At 43.4% G+C, this 26,211-nt stretch overlaps 1 protein-coding gene across 1 annotated transcript in view; it reads right to left on the bottom strand.

The window, feature by feature from the left end:
• The window catches only part of LOC486923 (deleted in malignant brain tumors 1 protein-like), a 123,015-nt gene that overhangs the window by 73,404 nt on the left and 23,400 nt on the right, over positions 1–26,211 (bottom strand). Inside the window, 4 exon segments of the mRNA XM_038577983.1 lie at positions 1,347–1,355; positions 1,818–2,135; positions 2,901–2,969; positions 22,658–22,972. Of these exon segments, the coding sequence (XP_038433911.1) occupies positions 1,347–1,355; positions 1,818–2,135; positions 2,901–2,969; positions 22,658–22,972 (711 nt within the window).

Genomic DNA, 26,211 nt, shown 5'->3' with positions numbered 1-26,211 from the left:
CCTCTGTGTATGCATTTATGAAATGTGGGAGATCACATCTTCCTTTATGGTTATTGTGGAGGGACAATATTGTGAAGGCACATATTTCTGTGCATGGCACAGGCTAGACGCTCAGAAAACATGGAACACAACACAAGGCAAGTCACAGAGAGGCGTTACCTGCTGGTGTGAGTGTAGAGTGAAGGGTAGAAGGGCCTGTCCTGGCTATGGTAGCTGACAGTGCATCACCTGTAAATGGGTACAAACAAGAACATCACTTGTGACCAAGAGCCATTAACCCCACGGAGGAGAAGAAAATGCTTACAATGAGAACGTTCTGAAAATCTGGCATAGAATCTTCCAGTGGCTTCCCCCACAAAGTATTGGGCAGGGAAGCCCTCATTCTGCATGATCTTGACCCTTAGTTCTTCAGTTTATAAGATGAGAGTTTGGAATATTGCCCATGGCCTATACACTGTAGCTCTCATAATGCCCATGAGTCCATTTCTGGCTCTCTCCATTGCCATCTCCCTTCTTTCTCTTTTAGGAAGCCACCAGCCCTGTGCAATCATGAGGACAAGGGATTTGTATCAATGACTGGACTTTTTAGGCTTGCCCTAGGTGTTTGGCCAACTCATCTACATTCCATGTAACCTATGTCATGTGTGATTTTGAGCCACTCTTGTTTCTCATTTTGCCTCATCAAACATCAGTCCAAATGACCTTACCGCCATAACATTATGGGGTCAATTGGGCCAAATCAGAGTTTAAAATGTCAGGGAGCCATAATCCAGCAAATGGGATACTTAATGTGGAGAGAGGATTTGTGGTTCCAGGGTTCATTGGCAAAGTGGAGTTAGTGGAGCTAACCTTAACTTTCAATAATAAAACCGCAGGTGCCATGGCTGCTGCCAGAGTAGATGGAGACCCAGCATAGGTCAGATGCTGGAGGAACAGTGCCCACAGCAGATGCCTCAGCATTGGGAGCTCTTCAGCCTTCCCCATCCTTATAGGTTCTACAGACACCTATTTAAGTGAGTTCACCTCATTGCCAGCATCTGATAGGTAGTCAGATGTGCTGGGAATAATTTGATTTTTGTAGTACTTTTAACCTCTTTGGGTCCTTTTTTAGTTTTGTTGTTTTTTGTTTTGTTTTGTTTTTGAGAAAGAGAAAGAGAGAGAGAGAGAGAGAGAACATGCCCAAGATTGGCAGGAGAGGGGCAGTGGGAGAGGGAGAGAGAAAATCCCAACCAGGCTCCATGCTCAGTGCTGAGCCCGACATGGGGCTCAATCCCATGACCCTGAGATCATAATCTGAGCTGAAATCAACAGTTGGACGCCTAACCCACCCAGCCACCCAGCGACACTTTTGGGTCCTTTTTAAATTGATTAGATAGCAATGGATTGAACTCCCAAAGCAGTGGAATTTGGATTTCTCAGTAATACCTGTTTCTGACAAACAGAAAAGGAACATTTTGAGAATCTCAGGTGTAGGATAAGCATCTTGTTTTGTAAAAGTCCTGCCCCTCCTTATTCTTAGGTGCACAGTGTTTGCACATTAAAGAGGAGTCAGGTGGCTTTGCCATCTCTCAGTACCACAACCAGAGTGTAGATGTAGGAAGTGTCTTCTAGAGGGTGAGTAGAACCAAACCAAATGCAGCAAGCAAAGATGACTCACCTATGAGTGTGTACACTGAGGAAGGGGCTTCAGACCCTGGGCTGGCACTGGGGGCTGGTGGACCATCAGTACCTGAAGATTGAATGGCATCAGCATGGCTTCTAATAATAAGGCTTACCATATGGGGCTTGTTCAATACATGGGAATGATAGCCTCTCACCTGCACAGATGACGCCGGCATCCTCCAGGTGCCCGCAGTTGTGCCCAGCCTCACCCCTGTGCACACACTGCCCCAGGTGGCTCTCACTGCCTATACACTGCACGTCATCCAGAACGATCTTCCCAGAGCCTGCCCCGAAGTGGGCACCTGTGGGGGCCTCCCTGGCCTGGCCACACTGCAGCTGGTGGCACACAACCGTGGCCTCAGCCAAGTCCCAGAGGTCATCACACACGGTCCCCCATGTGCCCTGGATGAGAACCTCCACTCGGCCTGAGCACCTTCCTGTGCCGTTCACCAACCTCAGGGCCATCCAGGCTCCTGGGGAGGCACATGGAGGAAGAACACTGGAGGACTTGCCTTCCCAACTCTGGAAGGTTTGCTTCATCCTTTGCATTCCTTGATGGGTCATATCCTAATTAATACATATGCAAGACCGCACAGTCCCCATGTACCCACACAATAATAGGTAGAACAACCTTAAATTTCAAATCCTTTCCATGAGTCTTTACTGAACCCCTCTCTCAATATATGAAACTCTCTTTAAGAATTTTCCAGAATTCTTAAATCCTCCTAATCATTTTATCTATATGTTATTCCTCTGCAATGAATAGGGTAGAAATCTGAGATGTCAATACATCAATGAAATAGGAAACTATACTATCCATATGCAGGTCATGGCTAAATAGACCCCTTTTTGGCCAGACTGCATTAGTCTTGCAGCAACTTGGTGCCTTTGGCCCCATAATCTTTTTTATGGTTATACTCTGTAAAGGAAATTGAGACAGAAACTAACATTTGTTGTTTGTATGTTAAGTGCCAGAGCCTTAGGCAACCACTAATTTAAACATTCCTTTCTTAATCTTTTACAAACCCATGTGTAGGGCATGGGTTTCTATCTTACAGATGAAGAAGTTAAGAAAAAGAAAAGGTGAAAAATGATCAAGAAAATTGCTCTAAATGCTATAACTTGTAAGTGGGCCAACTTTCCCTTTAACTCTGCCTGTGGTTTCTCCCCAGCTTGGAGAAATGCCTCTCTCCATGTTTTCCATCATCCATTAATTTCTCAGGAACAGCTTCTCATACCTGTAGGTGGAGGAGGTGGCGTCAAGTCCTTGGGGACTGTGATCAGTGAGAGCTCTGAGAAATTGTCAGCTAGGAGGAACCACAAAGCTAGGTCACCATCAATCAGTCAAGAAGGAAGAAGAAAGCAAGCACACTGTTGGAAGGACCCATTATAAGACCCTTCTGGAACTTTTGTTTTCTTTCTTTTGATTCATCTAAGCAAGTCACCATCATTACCATCAAATAAAATCATTTAGCTTTTTAGACATGTGTTAGATATTCATGGTAAACTTATCCTTGAATCCTTGGCTCAGTGGAAATAAATCCTTAAGAAACAGAAGATAAACTTAAGAACATCATACTTTAGGAGACCTCAAGGCCATAAATTCAGCCTCTGCAAATTAATAATGCTGTGTGCCACCATTAATAACAAATACTTACTTAATACAAAGAAGCTGAGATTGAGTGCCTGCATTTAAAGGGCTTATAATTCACTCAGAAGCTAGAATAAGCATACAAGTAACTGTAATATGAGGTGGGTTATGAGGGATGTCAACAGAAAAGTCACAAATGTACAGGATATGTTTTCTTGTGGAGACCAGGGGATGCTACCTTGAGAAATGCATGGAGGGGGAGTGGGGAGAGCTCCTCTTAGGAAGCACAGGTATTGGAGGATAGCAACCTTGAATTCAGACATTCAGGAACATGAGGGAACAGGTGTTTTAATTTTTAAGTAGGATTTTCTTTTTAAGTAATCTCTACACCTGAAGTGGGGCTCGAACTCACAACCCCAAGATCAAGAGTTGCATGCTCCACTGACTGAGCCAGCCATGTGCCCCACATTTTAATTTGATTAGAATATTGTGGTAGCATCTGTATTAATCCCCAATACCTGGATTTTACATTTTCCTTACTGATATTATGCAGAAAACTTCCTAAGAGATGATACATAAAGAAAAGGGATTTGGATCAAATATATTTCATGAGCATGGCCTGCTATGATTTCTAGTGGGGATTTTATAGGATTAATTGTATATTAAAGGTTCCTAGACATTCTGTAGTAAAGAAATCTGTTTAGTTTCTTTAACATAGTGTTTCCTAAATTCATCATGCCATAGAGTGTGTGTGTGTGTGTGTGTGTGTGTGTACAATTCATCTTGTTGTTGATCTAGTAGTTCTGGGAACATATTCTCAGAAACATCTTTATGTCAAGGATTCTGGTAGAGACTGGAGACTCTTAGCAATGTTTGCTATTAATTTTCCATTATTATTCTTATTTCTAGAAATACAAAATAACTTGTAAACTTGAATAAATTATAAGATATAAGGCTTCAGTATAAACTAAAAAAAAGCTGCATTTTCAGGTACCTATTGGTGTTTGCTCTTCCTCAGAGGTAATGGATGCCATTGTCATTTCAGCAGCTACAATGAAAAGAAAACATGGATTAGTGATGAATAGCCCCCATAGGCACACAACTAAAGCTGAGAAAAGGGAAAGTTTTCTAACATGCCAAACCAATTTCTAGTATTTCTTGGTGAAATATAAAAGCCAGTTCTAAAGGGCTTTAGTGAATTTCCAGCCCACAGACAGGATTGTTCTAACCTGGGATCTAATTCTTACTTCACCACATATTACAAAGGAACATCTGTTTCCTGATCTGTAAAACTGGGAATCAAATCTGATAATGAACAGGAAAGAGCATTATAAACAAAGAAATGAACAAATTGAAAAATTACCATAACATAACCATTAAAAAGTACACAAACTAAAAATAACTAGAGAAGTGATTCATAAATATGAAGTTTGACTTACTAGATAGAATAGTTTTTTCTGGTAATAGTGATGGTGCTGGTGCTGGTAACAAGGATGTGGATAATGATGGCATTGAGGAAGGTGATGATGGTGATGCTGGTGATGATGACAATGATAATGGTGATGATGACAATGATGATGGCAATGACAAAGGTGATGATGGTGACATTGGTGATGATGATGATAACAATGGTGATGATGGTGATGATAATGGTGATGATGACAGCAATGATGGCAGTGACAAAGGTGATGATGGTGACAATGGCGATGATGGTGATGACGATGATGATGACAATGGTGGAGATGACAACAATGGTGATGATGGTGATGATGACAATGGTGGTGATGATGATGACAATGGTGATGATGGTGATGATGACAATGAGGACAATGACAATGGTGCCGATGATGATGATGATGACGATGTTGAGAATGATGATGAAGATGATAGTAATTCTGCTTCTGTTTATTAGGTTAAGAAAGAGTCCTTATTTCTTTTAAGACAGTGGTTTTCAAAGTGTGGTCCCCAGACCAGCATAAGCATTCTGGACTTGTTGGAAATGCAAATTCTCATACTCCACCCTAGACCCATTGAAGCAGAAGCTCTGGGGGTGTGGTCAAGCAATCTGTGTTTTAGTAAGCCCTTTGGGTAATTCTGATACACAATAAAGTAAAACATGAACTGCATTAGGATGAAAAAGAAATGATTGCAATGACCCCAGGGTTTTTCCTACTGTCAGAGGTACTCTAAAACACATAAGCATAAATTTTTAACTGATGTCATTTCTTCATGTGTTAGAAAGGATCAGGTCCCACAGACTCCAGAGGGATGATTTTCTGATTTAATTACTCTGGAAAGTAAATGGCAATTTTCTCTTAAATAAATCGTTTGTGATGACTGATGGGCATAGTCATAGAAAACTATCCTAGGAGGAACCTGGGTGGCTTAGTGTGGTTGAGCATCTGCCTTTGGCTCAGGTCCTGACCCCCGGTCCTGGGATTGAGTCTTGCATCAGGCTCCCCGCAGGGAGCCTGCTTCTCCCTCTGCCTGTGTCTCTTCCTCTATCTCTGTGTCTCTCATGAGTAAATAAATTTTAAAAATCTTAAAAAAAAAAAAAGAGAAAACTATCCTAGGTCAATGACCATTAATCACAGTCCTTCAATGGCCCCATAAGAGTCCTGTCTTGCCTGTAGCTGCCTGGTAATTTCACTCTGATTTAGGAAGATTCCTGCACCTGAGTTATTGGGTAGTTAACTGATTGCTGAACTCCTTCTTTGCTGATATTGCTCCTCACTGTTGAGCTCTCCACCAAGCTGCACCCTAAATGGTGCCTGGGTTTACCCTCAGGCAGCTGTGCAGAAGAAGGATCATTCCGGCCAAGATTAGCAGGTTTCATCAAGGAGAGCCTAAGTGCATGAGAGCAAGGTCAGAACCACATGCCGGGATCCCTGGGTGGCACAGCGGTTTGGCGCCTGCCTTTGGACCAGGGCGTGATCCTGGAGACCTGGGATTGAATCCCACGTCGGGCTCCCGGCATGGAGCCTGCTTCTCCCTCTGCCTATGTCTCTGCCTCTCTCTCTCTCTCTCTCTCTTTCTGTGTGACTATCATAAATAAATTAAAAAAAAAAAAAAACCACATGCCCATGTTCTGAGTTCTCTGTGTTATGGTGGATTGACTATAGACTGGGAAAACCTTTTAGGCTTCAAGCGATCTGGACCAATCAAACCAACTTCTATAAACTGCTCTCAGCTTGATTTAGCAGGGTCATTTCATTCCACTTCTATCATACATTTAAATATTAGCCACCCAGAACTAGAACTAAGAATGGGTTTAGAAATGGCTCAAATCAGTCTTACCTGGAGGGGAGGGGCTTGTCGTCAGAGAACCTGTTAGTGTAAAAAGAGGAAACCATCACCCTCACTGGATGGGGCCGCTGGCTCATTGCTCAGTTGCAGTAATAACGCATTCTATTCAGAGTCATTCAGAACGCACAAAGACCCCTTACCTGAGCAGATGGCTCCAGCATCCTCCTCGTGACCACAGTTGTGAGTGAACCAGGCATCGTGATCACACAGGGCCAAGTGGCTCTCCTCACCACTGCAGTGCACATTGTCCAAGAGAATCTTTCCAGAGCCTGGGCCAAAGTGAGTCCCCAAGGGGGCAGACACTGCCTGGCCACACCCAAGCTGCCTGCACACAACGTGCACCTCCTTCAGATCCCAGCTGCCACCACACACAGACCCCCAGGTGCCCTGGTAGAAAACTTCCACCCGTCCAGAGCATCTTCCGGTGCCATTTACCAGCCTCAGTGTGGGCCAGTCTTCTGTGGAAACCAAAATTAAGTGAAGCTTTTGAAACTTCCCTCTTGAACTCATCCTATCTGCCTTGCTTACAAATTAAGGGGAATCTTGTGATTACTCCACAAGTATAAGAGCATTTTAGGAAAATACTGCTTAGTGAGTACATCACTGTCCTATGCACTTTTTCCGAACTTTATAATGCTTTGCTAGAACAGGAGGAGAGTGAGAATGATCAGGTGCCAAAGTGATGGGAGGCCCAGACCTGTCCTGGAGCCTGTGATCTTTCTTCCTTTCACTAGTCTTTCCTGGGCACCTCTGAGGCCTCTAACTGCAGCCACCAGGCTCCTTCTCCTTCTCACCACCCAATCCCATCGTAGTGACCCCCTGCAGTCTTCAAGGGCACTAGTGCATCCTGTGGGGAAAGCTGCAGACCTGATGGGCTGGGCCAAGGAACACTGGCTCTGCGGCTGGAAGACAGTGAGTCAACCACAGGTAGACCTGGAACAGCATGGAAACAGTGATTAGATCCAAAACTCTGAACTATAGGAAACAAACTGAGGCATGCTGGATGAGAGGTGGGTGGAGGAATGGGATAACTGAGTGATGGGCATTAAGGAAGACTTGATGTAATGAGCATTGGGTGTTATATGCAACTGATGAATCACGGAACTCTACCTCTGAAACTAGTAATACAGATTATGTTGATTAATTGACTTTAAATTAAAAGAATTGTTGAATGCCTACTAAAAAAATAACTGAAACTTCTTTTCTTGAGACAGACACAGGACAACATGCCAGAAAAGGATTCAACTGGTGAAGAGCCACCGGGTATGCCACACCTTTCCAAAACATCTGGACTAGCCACACAGTCATGAAAAATGACTTTCTAATGAGGTGGAAGTCAAGTTCAGGCTGCTGATAGAAAGCTCCTAAATGTGATCCTGCTGCCCTCAAATGCCTCACTTTCTTTAGCCCTACATCAACTCCAGGTCTGTATAAGGTGCTCCACAGTAGTAAAGTAAGTCATTGATGAATTGAGCAAAAGTTTTAAAAGGATTGTATTTATAAGGTTGCCAATTATCTTGGATGACCCCACATAGGACATCATATAACCTAATGGCACGACCCATCTGTTTGTACCTCCCATCTGGATAGTGAGGACCTGGTGATAAAATCGTTGTCCTACCTGATATGATAGTTGGTAACTTTTCATTATCTGCTGAGGCTGAAAAAATATTTTTAGAAAGATTTGGCTTCATTTGGCTGCATAGTTTGCTCACCTGTGAAATACTAATACTTCTATCTGAGAAGGGATATTAGTACAAGTAGGGGTTATTGGCATTTTCCAGAATTATGCCTGTGTCCTTGAGCAGAGGGATTTGTCTCTACTCTACACTCTGCACTGACTAGCAGAATGGTTCTTAGCCAAGACCAAAGTTACTCCAAGAGGGGTTAAATAGTCTGTCCACACATGCACCACTTGCATATTCTTTTATTGATTCAATAAACTTCGTTGGGTGCTTATCATGTGCCAACTCCTATGATAGCTGCTAGAGGTACAATGATGAGCAAGAGAGACAAAACCTTTGTCCTCATGGAGCATAAAATCTGGTGTTGAAGCTGACAATGGCATCCTTTGTCCCTAGATCCTTTGGTAGTGAATTTTCCATGGCCCTAAGCTTCAGTTCATCCTAATGGGCTCGAATGTTGGAAGTGGCAAATACAAGATATCATACCCATTTTTGGTGGTTGTAACTCATAGCTTGTTGGCCTCCCTGATGATATGGTTGAGTGGTTAATATCTTCTGGGATGGTGGTAGTTGAGAGTTGGGAAACAATACAAGGAAAATGACTCCTGATGTTTGATATCAAATGGAAAGAGAAATACTTTTTAAAATTTGCTTCACATTTTCAGGAAAATTCAATTAGCTCTATATGAGCTCGTTCAACATAGAGAATTTTATTTTATTTTATTTTATTTTATTTTATTTTATTTTATTTTATTTTATTTTATTTTATTTTTTTATTATTTTTTTTAACAGAGAGAATTTTAAAGGGAACAGCAGCCTTGAAGATATTATGCCAGACACAAAAGACCACATATTGCATGTTTCCATTTATGTGAAATATGCAGAACAGGTAAATTTGTAGAGATAGAAAGTAAGTTGGGGAGTGCCGGGTGCTGGGGGAGGAATTTTGACAAAATGGCCATGATTATAAGCAAAGGGCAAAAATGCTGTTCCCTGTTTATCCAGCTTAGCAGTCATGGAGCAGAACCCCTCTTCCTTGAATGGTGCTTTTCCACAGGACATACCTCAAGGTACTGAAGCCTACACTCAGGTGGCATGACTGCACCATCTTTCCACCAAGTACTTTACACAAACTCACTGATTTACTCCTTATAACTCTTTGAAATGCTTAGTTATCACTCCCATTTCAAATAAGGAAGCTGAATACAAAGAGGCAAAGAAAAACTGGTGAGGGACACATAGTTGGGAGGTGGGAAAGAGTGACCCCAAACCCACCTGGCTCTGAGTGTTGTACTAGCAAGCAAATGGAATATGCCACTCAGGTTTCAAAAGAATCCTTTATCACTTAGACATGAGACCTAAGAATTTAATGTGTTTGCTCTCTCTCTCATTAATATTTGGAAGTGGACACAGATATGCAAACTGGGATCAGCCAGATGGGCTTCGTTTATCCAAGCATTTACTGATTTCTACATTTAACAAACACTGAAAGCCCATCAGACAGCAGGCATTGCTCTCAGGACTGTGTATTTGTGTGTGCAAGGGTGAGGTAGGGACAATGTCACGGATGAGAAACATATGGATTCTGCTCCAAGAGGTTGACCATGTCATTGGAGCAACGAAAAGACACATACAACAGTCAGGAAAGGAATAGGAGCTGAAAGTGAGGACAGTTACAGAGCTGGGAATCTAAAAGAGGGAAGTGCCATTGCGAGCTTGGGATGGGAAGGACCAGACAAGGCGTACAGGGGGCTGAAACTGGTGTCCTAGTGAGACACCAAAAGGCAATGGAGATGTGGGTGTGAGAGAAGTGCAAGAATAAGAAAATAAATGCAGACCCGGCTCAGAGATTAGCACATCTTTTTACTCTTAGCTTCCTTCATCTCAAATAGATCCTCGTGGTTTCTGAATAGCAGCAAGCCCAGCCAGGCTTTTAGTAGTTTAAGGATTTTAAAGTGGTTTAGAGAGTTAAGATAGTTCAGAGATAAAGCTCTAAGTTTCTGAAGTCAGATTGTCTGTATTAATCATTCCATTGACCTTGGGGACAATATGTAACCTAGTTGAATTTTCCCCATTTAGAAATGGGGGTGATAGAAGTTCCCTCTCCGGCTGTTGGGAAGATTAGATAAGAAAATCCATGTTAGGCGGTCATGGGGATGGATGTGGCATCAGGCAGTGCTGTCCAATAGTAATAAAGTGCAGGCCACATATGTAATTTAAAATGTTCTGTAACCACATTTTATTTTATTTATTTTTTAAAGATTTTATTTATTTATTCATGAGAGACAGAGAGAGAGAGAGAGAGAGGCAGAGACACAGGCAGAGGGAGAAGCTGGCTCCAGGCAGGGAGCCCGACATCGACTCTATCCCGTGTCTCCAGGATCACACCCTGAGCTGAAGGTGGCGCTAAACCTCTGAGCCCCCCGGGCTACCCAAGGTAGCCCCATTTTAAAAAGTAAAAAGAAACAGGCAAAATTAATATCAGTAATATGTCTTACTTTAACCCAATATATCCAAAATATTACCATTTCCACGTGTAATAAATACAAAGATGTTAGTAAGAGCAATTCTATATTCTTTTTATCATACCATGTCTTTGAAAGACCCAGTGTGGATTGGACACGCACAGCCGGTGTCAGTTCTGCTGAGCCCCATTTCAAGGAATTGGTAGCTACATGGATGGTGCAGATATGAGGGCTCATTCAGGGTTATCATCAACATTGTCAGAATATGGATTATTTGATGGTATAATTGAAATGTCAGTAGTTAGAGATGAATCAGCACAATGAAAAAACAAAATGGCCCAAATTTGTGACCACTATTCCCCACAACTAGGAGGAGGTGCCCCTTTTTTATGTGACTCGCTGCTACAGGAAAATGAGGTTTTTTCCAGGTTGAACACTTTCCTAACATAAGGCCAGATGTTGTAGTTTATTTCTTAAATTCAAAAGGTAGAAGGTGGGACACCTGGATGGCTCAGTGGTTGAGCATCTGCCTTTGGCTCAGGGCATGATCCCAGAGTCCTGGGATCGAGTCCCACATCGGGCTCCCCACAGGGAGCCTGCTTCTCCCTCTGCCTATGTCTCTGCCTCTTTCTGTGTGTCTCTCATGAATAAATAAATAAAATCTTTAAAAAGAGGTAGAAGGATGACATTTTTAGTAACATCACTCTCTTACTCTGACACACATGCACAAATACCCCAACCTCTTTTCTTCTTCCTCTTTACATTTGTGAGACATGGGAAATGAGAAGCCTTGCGTTATGATGTTTTTTGATTGCAATGTCAGAGGCAATAAACATAAAGTGAAGCTGAACAGCATGAAATCCTGACTCTCTCAGGGTCCTCTTATCTCTTTTTTCTCAAATTGTTCAATCTCAAATAGAATATCAGCAGTGTCTAGTGGTGGTGGCAGGATGGCTATCACGACAGGAGTTGCCTTAAATCCAGTAAGGGTGGTGGTGGCGGGTGGGGTGGGGAGTCCTACCGGGTGATGTTGAATGTGCCACAGTCACAGGAAAGAGCTGAGTTGAGTTGGGAGCGGGTAGAACTATAATAAAGAAACATCAGTTAGTAGTAGAAAGTAACTGTTTACGATGACTTAGCGATGTGGCCAGCCAGGGGCTCCCTGTGGTCTCACAAAAGGTTGTTTTGCTTCAACTCTGAAGTGACCACTGCATAAGTGATCACCTAGGTCACATCTCTGCTGCTGACCCTCAGCCCTGTGGAGCCTCAGCTCAATACTGCATCCCCTCATCCCCTCTCTCCCAGACTTAATGTCCAGGTGCAGATATTTGGTTTTGTGACAAGAATGCTGTGTATTGGATCTTAATATTCTCCCTAAGAATTGAGTGGTGGTCTGGACCTTCAGGATCCCCTCCCTGGTACTTACATTCACTTGCTCTGCTTATTTCCTTCCCCAGCCTGTTTCATTATTGACATGTGGCTCTGTGGCTGGTGTAGGTATTGCCCTGGCATGAGAACTCTCCACAAATCCACATGACCCCATATTCCTCTCCTGTTTGTAGACCTGACTCTGCACCCTACATAGCCCTGGGAACCACTTACAATATCCCTGAAGAAACAACAGTGGGTGACAACATTGCTTTTCTCTTTGTACTGATTCAGGTAGATGCTACCCTTTTCTATCACACCCTTCTTCTCTGCTTGCTTTCTGGGCCACCACATTTCAGCATACATCCTGAGATATGAGTCCATCTCTGTGCCACTGAGTGTAGCAACTACAGAATTGTATTTAAGTGTGGGAGGCCGAATACTGACCTCCTCAAAGATGTCCACATCCTAATACCTGGACCTTATGCCTATGTCATGTTACATGGCAAGGAGAATTAAGGCTGCAGATGGAATTAAGGTTGCTAATCAGGTGTCTTGAGATAAGGGACATTATCCCTATTATCCAGGTGAGCCCCATGTAATCATAAGCATTCTTAAAAGTGGAAACAAAGGCAGAAGAAGAGAGTCGGAGAGAAATCTGAAGACACTACCCTGTTGTCTTTGAAGATAGAGGGATGGGGCCATGAGCTGAGGAATGCAGATGGCCTCTAGAAGCTAGAAAAAAGCAAGGAAATAGATCCTCCTCTAGAGTCTCCAGAATGAATGCAGCTTGGTTGACACCATGACTTTAATTCAATGAGATTTATTTTGAACTTCTGACCTCTGGAACTGTAAGATAATACATTTGCATTGTTTATGCCACTAAATTGGTAGCAGTTTGTTATAGCAGCCATTCGAAACTCATACAATAAGCAAATATTACATGTGATCAAGAGATGCTTCCTCCAAAGAAAATTCGAAATGTATCATTTATAAAAATTATAAGATTTTGGATATTCTCAGGGCAACTGACCAAAATGAAAACTTAAAGACAATTTAAAAAATACTTTGTTCAAAATGGCTCTAGTGTTTATTCAAAAACAGTGGCACTGTAATCTCACTTTTTTAGAAGTTAGTGAATCTATTGGGGGCAACACCCTGAAAATCAGCTCCCCATATACTCACAAGTAAGGGGCAGGTAATATTAAGTCACTCAGCAAAACAACTCAACAGTGACTCTTTCATTTATTTCTTTTCTGAATTTGGTTGGGTAATCAGAAATATTCCAGGAGAAAACAGCACAAAAATGTTCTTTTACAAAAAAAAAAAAAAAGTTCTCTTACCTGATAATATGGTTGCTGAATTTCCATCACCCGTTGGTACAAATAAATGGACGTGTTTTTTTTTATTCAATTAAATGGAATAACTTTTACTTTACCTACGTACTGATATTCCACAAATCTTTAATGTGACAGGTCTAAAATGTAACATGTAAAAGATAGTGAACTTCTGGCAAAATATAGTCCTTTGGACATGATAAAAACCTCAGAAGTGTTTGCCGATTTGATTGTTTTGAAGAGATTCTAGAGGCAATAGCTTTAACACGTGATGCTAGCTCCCCAGAATGCCCACACGTTGAGAGCAAGCCAACACTCCTAGAACGTGGGGCCCCCTGCCTGTCCAGGGAAGTGGTTCCCAACTGGAAAATAGGTTCCCATCCTGGGAAGCAGGATGACCATGCATCTCAGCTCATGCTTCCCACAGAACCCAGTGGCATCATATGTTCTTCCTGGACCCCTTTCTGTTAATTTCTGTTAATCTGAGTAAATATACCCTGCTATGGATTTCCAATGACTGGTGTAAAACACATATATCTGCATAGCAAAACCAAAAAAAAAATAAGAATACACATTTAGTGACAATATGGATGAAAGAGAAATAAGTAGAAAAACAAACAACAAATTCAACCAATAACCAACCAACCAACAAAACTCTCAGCTAATTATTAGACCCACTTATTCAACTAAGCTCTGAACTTCCTGGAATTTGAAGAGAGATGGAAGTCATGGTGCATAATGGAATTATACTTAATTAATAAGTTGTAAGAGACAGAATTGCCTGACAGGTGGTATCTTCCTAAAGGGAGTTATTGCCTTTGTTTTAGGACCACTGAGCATGTTAGTGACTAATATATTGTCTTCAATACCAATTTTATAGGAGAGGCAGAGTGCTAACACGTGTCTATTATTTTTTCATTCAATAGGCATTTATTCAGAAACTATTATGTGCCAGGAACTGTCCTTCGCTCTGACATAAACTTGCCAGAGCTCCTGCTCTCGTAAATTTACAGTGGACACTGAAGCTTGTAGTTCAAATCCAGCCCGGTGCCTGTTTCTGTAAATAAGTTTTTTTGGAACACAGGTATGCACAGCTGCTTGCAGGCTGTGATGACTGCTGCTTTCATGCTCTAGCAGCAGAGGTGAAATGCAGCAGTGACCATCTGTGCCACAAAGCCTAGAAGATTTACTATCTGACCATTACAGAAAGTTTGTTGATTCCCGAATCAGAGAATAAAAAAATTAGGTCTTAGAAAAGTGCCTGGATATCCTTAACAATCAATAAAAAAAAATAGCTTTTGTTTTCATTCCAAGTACATGACCTCATTTTAACCTAAATGGAGCTCTGTGAAGTGTTTTTATCCCATTTTTTAAAAAAAGAAAGAGACTGAGTGGCTTGCCCAAGGTCATATACTAAGTAAGGATCAGAGATGGAACTTAAACCTCCTGTTGCCAAACCCATTGTCCTTCCCTCATCTCAAGGCCTACCTGGGCCGGTACACGGGCCTATCTTGAACATGTTTCCACTGGGTCTAATAGTTTCAGAACTCACAAGTTTCCTAGTATACTGATAAACTGATAGTTTATGTGCAAATTATGCAATAGGTTGCTCCCTGCAAATTTGGTTCAGCTATCCCAACAAAAAATCTTCTGGTTTTAAACCAAAAGGAAAATTTGCATTAAGAAAGGACAAATAATGTTTGTCCTTCTCTGATTGACTTACTTCACTCAGCATAATACATTATATGTTCTCATTCATTTGAGGAATATAAATAATAGTGAAAGGGAATATAAGGGAGAAGAAATGTGTGGGAAATATCAGAAAGGGAGACAGAACATAAAGACTCCTAACTCTGGGAAACGAACTAGGGGTGGTGGAAGGGGAGGGGAGCGGGGGTGGGGGTGAATGGGTGGTGGGCACTGAGGGGTGCAATTGGTGGGATGAGCACTGGGTGTTATTCTGTATGTTGGTAAATTGAACACTAATAAAAAAAATAAATTTATTATAAAAAAAAAAGGACAAATATGGGCAGCCCGGGTGGCTCAGCAGTTTAGCGCCGCCTTCAGCCCAGGGCGTGATCCTGGAGACCCGGGATTGAGTCCTACATCAGGCTCCCTGCATTAAGCCTGCTTCTCCCTCTGCCTGTGTCTCTGCTTCTCTCTCTGTCTCTCTCATGAATAAAAAATTTTTAAAAATCTTAAAAAAAAAAAGAAAGGACAAATACTGCAAATTCAGCTTGAAAATACTTCCTACCTTGGGGTGTTGGCAATGATTCCTCTGTGTTCTCTGTAGGGAGAAGGATTGAGAAGTCAGTGGCTGTGAGCATGTAAAAGTATTCATTCCCTCTGTCAGCCATTCAAGACACACAATGGGAAAGAACATATGCTGAACAGTTGTGTAAGCTACACAAATAATTTGCCAAGGTATTTCTTTAACATTTCTTTTAACAGCAATTCCATTGGATGAAAAGATCAATACCAGAGAATAACTTAAAACCGTTATGACTGAAATGAAAAAGAAGCTAACTCTTGTGGAAGGAAGAAAGTGGTCCAACCACATTTTCAACTTAATGGTAGAATCATCTTACTAACCCAGGAATGTGCAAATGGCAAATAATGATTCTCACAATATGGCAATCTGAACCTTTCCACCATGATTCCCTTTTTTCCTTTATGATCTACCTATTACCTGCACAGGTAGCACATAGAATGAAAAATGTCATGTCAGCAAAACAAAAGTATCCATTTATGCAATTCAGGCTTGAAATACTCAGTCTCTGTTAACATATGGGAAGAGAAAGACCGAAGTTAGAAAAGGGAAGTTGTTTCTAGAGATAATTCAATTCAAAATGAATTTTAAAACGAAAGAATGTGATTCTCAGGTATAAAAATGTTGATTCTTCCTGCCTTAGTTCCGATGACTTTAGTTAACCATCGAAGGTATAAATGTTTGTTAATACAGTGTGTCTAAGAACACGTGGTCACCCAGCTATGGCTGTGGTGTTTCTGCCCTGCAGAGTCTATATATAAACACACCCAAATAAGTGGCAAACACTTGTCACACACACGAGGCAGGTGGGACCTAGTGGCTTTACAAAATAGACTGCTTTGATGGAATTCTAAACCAAAAGTCCAACTAAACAACCAAAATAAAACAAAGGCGAATCAAAGATAAAAAAAAAAAGAAGAGAAACTAACAATAAATGAAAACAAACCAAAACACCCCCCCTTCCCCAGTATTTTTGCTATTCGAATTGACTTAACTTACTACCTTTGTAATATGGACACAGTCTTTCTAGTTGAATAAAATTGGAATTTTTCGCAAGTGACCAAGTTCACTACTCTAGACCCACTACATTATTTCCTTTATTTCCCACTGGTATACACATTTATATCTTTAGCATTGGTGGTTCATGAATACTAGTCACATATTTGGTGAAAATTCATCTGTATGTCTAGACCAGTGGTTCTCAATCAGAAGCAATCCCCCACCCTCCAAGGGACATTTGACCATGTCCGAAGACATTTGTGGTGGTCATAGCTGGTGGTGAGGGGGCGTGGGGAGGGAGTGTCATTGAGCAGATTCAGGTGACAGATAATGCTAAATAGCTTATATGCATGGGACAGCCCCTACCACAAAGAATAATGTGTTCCACAAACGTCAATAGTGCTGAGGTTGAGAAACCCTGGTCTAGAATGATCATGGTAATAACTAATTAGTTGAAGGCTTGTGATTAGCAATACATGGTCTAGACTCACCATCGGTAAGACAAAACTCAGTGCTATTCGAATTTATAAACTCCTGATTTCTTCACCTTCATTAGACTGCAAACTTTCAGTGGGGAAAAAACTTTACTTTTTAGTGTACCCACAGTGTCTAATGCTAATAGATTGCATTCAGGGAGTGATTAATATCACTGTTGACTTATGTTGTCTTTTACCAGTCATTTTGAAATCTAGTCCTTGAAAGGGAACCACTAAGATCTTCCATTATTTTTCTCTATTAAAAAAATTCATTTCAACCTCTTGTGGCTAGAAAATTCCTGAGTTCAAGGTGAAGCTCTCAAATTGCCAAAACCTCTTTACTTTTGGCTCATACGTGTGGTCAGAGACGGTTTATGAGGGCACAGATGCAAGCATCGCTGAGGATATTGGTAGAGATGCCATCTGCTCAATGAGACGTGCACCCCTTGGAGGGAGGGGTGACCATTACCTAAGCAGATGACACTGGCGTCTTCTCCGGGACCACAGTTATGTAAGGACCAGTCAGTATGAGGACACAGTCCTAAGAAACTCTCTCTTTCTGTGCAGTCGACATCATCCAGCAGAAACTTGCCCTCCCCTTCCCCAAATTGGGCCTCGACAGGGGCAGTGAGGGCACGCCCACAGTTCAGCTGCCGGCACACCACATCAGCTTTGTTCATGTCCCAGTGGTCATCGCAAACCCTGCCCCACTGGCCGTGGTAGAAAACTTCCACACGTCCAGAACATCTGCCTGACCCATTCACTAGTTGCAATTGTGGCCAGTCTTCCAAAGATACAAAGAATATTACATGTTAGGAGAAGGAACACTTTGTGCATTAACCCATTTGTTTAACCATTCAACACATATTTCTGGAGCATGCACTGGGTCATGGCAGACAGCACTGCCGGTGGTATGGTTCCTAGAGCAGACTTGGCTTTGCTGCCCCCAGAGTTGAGTCCAATTTGCAGAGACTGGAGGAAGTAATTGTATTAATGCAAAATTATGTTTAGATTTACAACTATGCTAAAGGCTAGGAAGCAAAGAAGGAGATGTTTGTAATATCTTGAGAGCGTATCGGGGGTGGGGGGTTCAGGATATCTTTTCTAAGGAGTGATTACAGACTCGAGTCTTGGACAAAAAGTAGGAAGGAGCTAAGTAGACAAAGAAGGATAAGAGGAAGCAGAGGCTTCCCCAGTTCATTAAAAAACAGCAGAAGTTTATGAATGAGGTAAATGCCTGGAGATGAAATCAAATGTGTAAGAGAGGCCATCTGCTTAATGGTTTGGACCCACCAAAGCACATGAATAGATAGAAAATCATGACTCACCACCAGGGAATGGTGTTAGGATCTCAGCATCTAAGAGCAGAGAGAAAGAAATGAGGTGATTGCCATCCCAAAGAATCCACCCAAGTTTACTGGAGAGCATCGCATGTACGTAGTGGGCTCACAGGGCAGACACTAAGTGAAGGGCATGCCTTAGGGACTGGATTCGTGGCAAGTGAGAATGGATAACGTATTTGGGCAGTTCAGAGTCACTCATACATTGCTCTTTTAAACTGGATCCTTCATGGGAACATGCCTTCTGCTGCAAAGGCAGAAGGGTCAGGTGCTTGTAGAAGTGTATTCCTCTGGCCCATAAAGAGACTCCTAAGGAAGAAAGGTGTGTAGGGCCCAAGCTAACCAGAAACGGTGAACTTTTCTCCATTCATTTCTGAATTTGCTAGAAGTCTAAAGTCAGGATTTTCTTTAGTACAATTATGTCTTCGAATGATAATTGATTAGATTATATTTATATCCTTACTCCATAATTTTCTGACATACACTTAGGCAATGAGAACAAAAACAGTTTGGGGAGAAAATGTTTCCTCCATACCATACTTAAAGCAGAGAAGCTGCATTTTTTCCCTTTCCTTTGTTGAGTTCTCTTGATTAAATTCATTATTTGTCTTTTGTACTCCCCCACTGCCATGATGGGTTATGTTATAAAATCAGAGGATTGGGGGCATTTGGAGAGGTTTCCTTAAAGATGTACTGCAGTGTGATTCTTACCAAAAGCTCCTGAAGTTTCATGTTCATATTCTATGAGAAAGAAAAGAAAGTTGAATGTATCTGGAATCTATCAAAGAAGAGAAGCATTCTAGAATGCCGGGCACTTGCTGGAAGGATCAGCTGTTGTCCCACTGCTACGACCGCAGGGAAAAAGTTCAGCCTGGAATTTGTGCTCTCTGTGGTTATCCCAAAAAGGAGGCTTGGAAAGAAAGATCTTTTAACTATTTGCAATATTTGTTGAAAGGCAAATATCTTGGTCTAAACTCTAAGCTCAGGAATAGCCCAAATACATTCAACCAGGGTTGGTTTGTTTAAGTGCCCTTCCCTGAGACTGGGGCTGGGAACACCTGCAGGCTAGACAGGTACATCTTCCTGAGTGTTGGTTACCCTAAGTAACCCACATTACCTTATATTTTAGAGTATTTTAAACACTTGTGTGCATATTGTGATAAATATGATTCTATTATAACTTGGAAATAAAATTCTTTGTGGGTGTTGAAGATAAATGGTTTCCAAAGAGAGTCTGAACTCAGGGCAGGCAACCTTGGGCTGTGCTGTTTGGGGTATTTGTTTGAAGAACATGGGAGCTGATTAACACATGGACGTTCATTCTCTTGTCATGTGGTCAATCACTCATTTCCCAGTTGACACTGAGTTTTGATGATGTTGGTGGGTCTGGAGGCTCTGGTTCAAATAAATCGGGGCAGTTCAGCTCAAGGGGTACTGTGCATCTGGGGATGTGTCTGGGCCTGGGGCACATGAGTGGGTGGGGAGCCTAAAATATGAGGGAAGGGTGTGGCTGCTTGTGGAACAGCAAGACAACTTTGAACTTTTGCAAATGTTGCCTAGATTCAAGGTGGCTTTCCAGCATGTGGACGTATTTGGGGGGGGGGGGGGTGGACAGCACCAGAAGTGGAGTCCTGAGGCCTGGATATTAGCCGTATGATTTTGCTCGAGGTACTTGGCCTTGATTTAACCTGTCACCAAACCTCAGTTTACGTATTTATGACAAAAGGATCATAAAACAAGCCGCTTGAATTGTGTAGTGATGGAATGCGGTAACCGATGGAAGATACTTAGAAAACTGGAAATTGCTCCATGACCCAATGGGATTTACACTTTGAGGCAGTGCCTCAGGCAAACCACCAAGTGATTCAGTATACTCAGATTTGGAATATGTAACATGCTAAGATTATAATAAAGATTCAACAAATCTGTCAAAATATCATATTTGAAAGAAATTAGATTTTCTTTCCCCCAAAATGATAGTAAACTTAATGAACTTTAATCAGTAGATAAGACAATCAGAGGAAATTATTGGAAAAAACCTAGACTGAGGTTGACACTTGAAGAAGGAGCTATAGACACCTTTGCCTTCATTAGTAAAATGATGATTAATCAAGTAACCCTCCATTAATTATTAATTCATACATATTTACTAAAATGAACAAAATCAACCACACATGCTTGATTCCAAAGCAGGGTTCTTAAATTCGGCACTATAGATACGTGGGCTGGAAAATTCTTTGTGGTGAAGGCCTGTCCTGTGTGTAGTAGGAGGTTTAGTAGTGTCCCTGACTTCTAAGATGCCAGTAGCATCTAGTTGTGACAATCAAAAATGTCTCCAGATGTGACAAATGTCCCCTGGGGGACAAAATCATCCCCAGTTGAGAACAACTGCCTAAAATTATACTAAAAATAAAGTATACTTTAAATTTCCCTGGAGTCAGATTCTTATAATAATGTGCTAACTGGACTATTCTCAGCCCATCCTCCCCTTGGGTGCTGTCCCCGAGGACCTGCTGCCTAAGGGACTAGCAGAGTCCTCCTTCCAACTTCCTAGGCCACCAGGAGTGCCCAGATCGGGCAAAGATGACCTCTGCCCAATCCTGTCTCCTGAGGACCCATGGGAAGCTCACAAAGTGGGCTCCAGGGGTTCAGGGAGTCAGAGGTACTGGGGCCACCTTTCCCCCACAAGCCACTGTGAGGCCTCGGGAATGATGGTTTAATGGATCAGAACTCTCCTCCACACCTTTAACCAGCTTTCGAGACAGAGCTGCCTGCAGTGGGAAAGGTCCAGCAGGGCAGGGTCCGCCACCATCACCAAGAGAGGTGAGTCTGCTGCTTTGTGACAGAAGCGGGCATGTGGAGTAGTCTGGAAGTCAATCCCGTGGGACAGCGACATGGTGTTCGCTGCTGAATCTTAAAGGCTTCTGCAATAATATTTTCTTTTTTTTTATTTTTATTTATTTATAATAGTCACACAGAGAGAGAGAGAGGCAGAGACATAGGCAGAGGGAGAAGCAGGCTCCATGCACCGGGAGCCCTACGTGGGATTCAATTCCGGGTCTCCAGGATCGCGCCCTGGGCCAAAGGCAGGCGCCAAACCGCTCTGCCACCCAGGGATCCCCTGCAATAATATTTTCTGAATGAATGAGTGCTTGGCTCTTGGGCTAGCTGATAATGGCTTAGATCTTGCTTCCTGGCAAGTCAGATTTGAGAGGAATGATCTGGGGGTATTGGGAAGTGGTCTCCTCTGACTCTACTGTATTTGGTAGCTGAGGAACAAAGAGGAGGCCGCCTCTGGTTCCTGACTCCCTAACTTGCCCCGTCCTCCAGAGATGGTTTATTAGAGACATGGCTACTTGGTCTCTAGGAGGTAGATGTTCTCAGAAAGCAGAAATATCAGGCACAGCATCATTGGCTATGAAATGACACATTAAGGACCAGAATTGACAGGTGTCTTTCCTCACAGCAAGGAGAGCGGGAGGAAAGTCATTGTTTTGGTTGTTATTATTATTATTATTATTCCCATTGTGTTAAATAAAGGGGGGAATAATGTGCATAAAGCCACATTAAGAGGAAGTGGGGCTTGGGGGGGCACATCCATTAAGGATGCCAGATGCACCTGCTGTCACTCAGCACCGCCCCCCTCAGAGCTTTAATGCTCTGCTGTTGCTGTCTTGAAATTCTGAAATAAAATTTCTGAGAAAGGAGACCCACACTTTCACTTTGCACCAGGACCCGCAGTCATGTAGCCCATCCTGTGACTGGATGAAGCCTTTTCACTTCAAACCTAGACTTCTTTGCAACACGATGACCTTTGGCTTCCCAAATAGACTTTTTTAAAAAAAATTTTTATTTATTTATGATAGTCACAGAGAGAGAGAGAGAGAGAGAGAGAGAGGCAGAGACACAGGCAGAGGAAGAAGCAGGCTCCATGCACCGGGAGCCTGACGTGGGATTCGATCCCAGGTCTCCAGGATCGCACCCCGGGCCAAAGGCAGGCGCTAAACCACTGCGCCACCCAGGGATCCCTGGCTTCCCAAATAGACACAAGAAGTTTGGTGTTAAATTTAGGGTGTCTGACTGTGTTCAGGGGAGATATTGAGGAAATAACTGGAAAAAATGGAAACTCAAGTCCTAGAGAAGAGAGAAAGGCATTTACCCGAGCAGATGACACCAGCATCTTCCCCATGCCCGCAGTTGTGGGTGAACCAGCCGGCGTGGGAGCACTGCCCCAGATAGAGCTCAGTCCCCGAACACTGCACATCGTCCAGAAGGATGGGGCCCGAGCCCTGGCCATAGTGAGCCTCTCCCGGGGTGGAGACAGCTGTCCCGCAGCCCAGCTGCCGGCACACCACGTGTGCTTCCTTCTCATCCCCAAAGTCGTCGCACACCGTGCACCACATGCCTTCAAAGTACACCTCGACATGGCCAGAGCACCTGCCAGAGCCTTCCACGAGCTGCACAGCGAGCCAGTCTTTGGGAGAAAGGCAGCCCCACCCCCCAACCCCACAAAGTGTTGGTGGAGTTACCACCTTCAGGGGCATCATCACCGTGACAGGAAGGGCTATTTATTGAGGGCCCCCTGTGCTCCAGGTGCCGGGTTAAGTCCTTTAGAACAGGCATCTTTCCAAGACTTACAATTACCTTGTAGGGTATTGCTGTCCTCATTTTACCAGGGAGGAAACCAGGGACAGCTTTCTGGGGAGCCCACCGGGGAGGGGCAGAAGGGGAACCCTGGCTCATTCCATCTGCTCCCGGGGGTCCTCCGCACATCTCTGTGGGGCCCTCCTGTTTGGGGGGGGTGTCATCCACGGGAGGGGAGTTTACATTGGCGGGACATCTGGCTTCACTTTGCTCTTTTCCAAAGCACTTCGTTCCGGATCCTCCCTTCTGCTCCGGCAAGAACACCTACATCTAAGACAGGATCGCTCCAGCTCTGGGCCCCAGGATAGCTCAGCTTAAGAAAAATCCCCTGGATTCTTGGATCATTTCCACTGTGTCATCGTCAGTGTCGAGTTGAGCTCGCCGGAGGAAAGCAAGTGTGCCAGAAACACACACACACACACACACACACACTGGGAGAACTCCCCAGGAACCCAAGGCCCTCCCAGCGAGCACCCACACTTCATCCCTCGGAGCATTTGCTGGGCGTTGCTCCCTGGCTCTCCCGATGCTGGGGCAGGAGGGGCCTCCTCGGCAGGGAGGTGCACCGCAGGCTCTGCCTCTGCTGCTGGTCTCATCACTCACTAGCTCATGCAATCTGGGTAGGGCCCCACCTCTCATTCCTCATCTGCGGGGACCGGGATAAGAGCACCCCCCTTGAGGGAGATCCATGAACCAAATGCATCTGAAGTGCTCTGCACCGAGGGAGCATCAAGGAGCTGGCGACTGTCATTTTCTCCCCTTCACCCACTGTCATTAGACAGCTGAGGAGGCCGAGGGGAAGGAACTCCCAGGGCTGCTCCCCCATTTGCTCCCTGTCCTCGAGGTTGCAGAGCAGCGCTTCTCAAATCCTATTCTCACACAGCCTGCATTGTTCAAATCTCTGGGGAGAGGCATGCTAAAGATCAGATTCCTGGAGGGTACCCCATGTCTGGGAGGGGACCTGGGATCTTGCACATTCCCCAAGCTCTTGGGGGTTGATTATAGTCAACTCCCAACATTTAAGAGCATCTGAAATAGGGACCTTTAAGTCAGTCTCTAATGTGTAAGAACCACAGAATTAGATAAAGACCATGTCTTGTTAAACAAAAATAAAAACGGGATGTCTTTATTTCCAGTAACTGACTCATCCATCCCCAGGGGCTTTCACAGCTTCTCCACATCTCTGCAGCCCTGGAGGTGCCACCTGCCCTGGACCCCGCCTCCCCCAGGCCCTGGGGATGATCCGACTCCGACTCACCATCCAGCTGCTCTGCAGGTGAGCCTTGCATGGTGTCTCTTTTAGAATGTCCTTTCCACAGCCGTTCTGTGGGGCCTCTGACATCTCTCCTGGAGCAAACTGAGACAGACAGCCCTATTAGAATCCGGATGTTCAGCCCAAGGAAAGAGAAAATAGCCTCCCCAGTAGGGAGACCCCACAGGGCCCAGCATCAGACAGCAGCTTCACCAGCCCCGCTCCAAACCCACTGACTCACAGGCTCAGCAGAGGGAATCTGAGGATCTGAATGTTTCACAATCCAATTGATTCTATTGTGCTGCCGAATTTGAGAACCCATGTTCTGGAATCACCTTTCCTCAAGCTCTTGTCTTGGGGTATACTGGATTTTATAACTTCCTTTTAATCACATGAGGATTTGTACTGGTAATTCCAACTTTTTGTCAGCTGGTATATGTTATCAGACATCCTTAGCTGTCTGTAGCTAATCTTGAAACATTTTCTTTTTCTTTTCTTTTCTTTCTTTTCTTTTTTTCTTTTCTTTTCTTTTCTTTTCTTTTCTTTTCTTTTCTTTTCTTTTCTAGATCTATTTATTGGAGAGTGAACAAACAAGAGAGTGAGCATGAGCAGGGGGGGAGGGGCACAGGCAGAGGACAAGCCAACTCACTGCTGAGCGGGGAGCCCAATGTGGGAAGCTTCATCCCAGGACCCTGAGATCATGACCTGAGCCCCAAGGCAGATGCTTAACCGACTGTGCCATCCAGGTGTCCCGAAACATTTTCTTTAATTAAGCTATAGTTTACACATAAATTCAAATACACATAAATGCCTTTTAGTTTTAAATTGATGTTTTCCAGTATCTCTCTCTCCCTTTTTTTTTTTTGCCTTTTACTTATTTTTCTATTTTTATTTTTCTTATTTCTTTGTCCTTTGCAAGCTAATTTAATTATTATTAGTCCATTATTTTATGTGTTTGGCTTTGTCTGAAAGATGAGATGTTTGGGTACTGCTCAGTATAAACCCCGCCGTCCATTATTTCCTGGCTCCCAAGTGTTTCCGGCTAGGCATGACAACTTTGACCTAAGCATTGTCTCTGAGCAAACAAATAAGTGATATCCTCCAGAGCACCCTGTTGGTAGATTTTGCACCGTGAACTCCTGTGCCCGTCAGCTCCCACCTTCTGTCAGCCGTTATGAAGTGATGCCATGCTCAGTGGACAAACCATTCAAGGGCATAAACTGTGAAGCTCGTTGAGTGGATTTACAATAGTCCATTTACCCCTGGGTCTGTTGGGGGGAGCCTGCTATTCCTTGTCATTGGATAAGGCCCCAGGGACTCATCAGAAAACACAAAGCCTGGAACTTGGGGCTGGGAAGAAATCCATGCCCACTACACGGATTGAGCACTAGACCAGACAAGATGTAACCCAGCAACTGGACGTGTGGTCTGGCTGCAAGCCTAGGAGAGGTCCCTCCGTGGGGAGGAGAGGCTTCTAGAAGTCAACTAAGTTGGTGTTGTTAATAGTAATACCTGCCCTTTATTCGGCACCTGCTGTGTGCCTGTCGTGAGTCTAATTGACTTGAAAAGACTGTAGTTGACTTGAAAAGTTTCTATTATTATTTCCACAGCCATTTTAACAGATCAGGAAGTCAAGTAACTTTCCCAGACCCCACAGCTCATAAGCAGCAATGCTGGGATTTGGTTCGAGTCTGGATATTTAGTTGCTCACTCTCACTTCTTTCCTTTTCCTCCCACACTTGCCACATTCTCCTACCATGTGGCTGAAGCCTTCTGTTTATAATGCCACATCTACTGGTTCCTTTGCCATGAACAGC

Source organism: Canis lupus, chromosome 28 (assembly GCF_011100685.1).
Source record: "Canis lupus familiaris isolate Mischka breed German Shepherd chromosome 28, alternate assembly UU_Cfam_GSD_1.0, whole genome shotgun sequence".
Taxonomy (NCBI): domain Eukaryota; kingdom Metazoa; phylum Chordata; class Mammalia; order Carnivora; family Canidae; genus Canis; species Canis lupus.
This window is presented reverse-complemented; position numbering and strand designations above follow the sequence as displayed.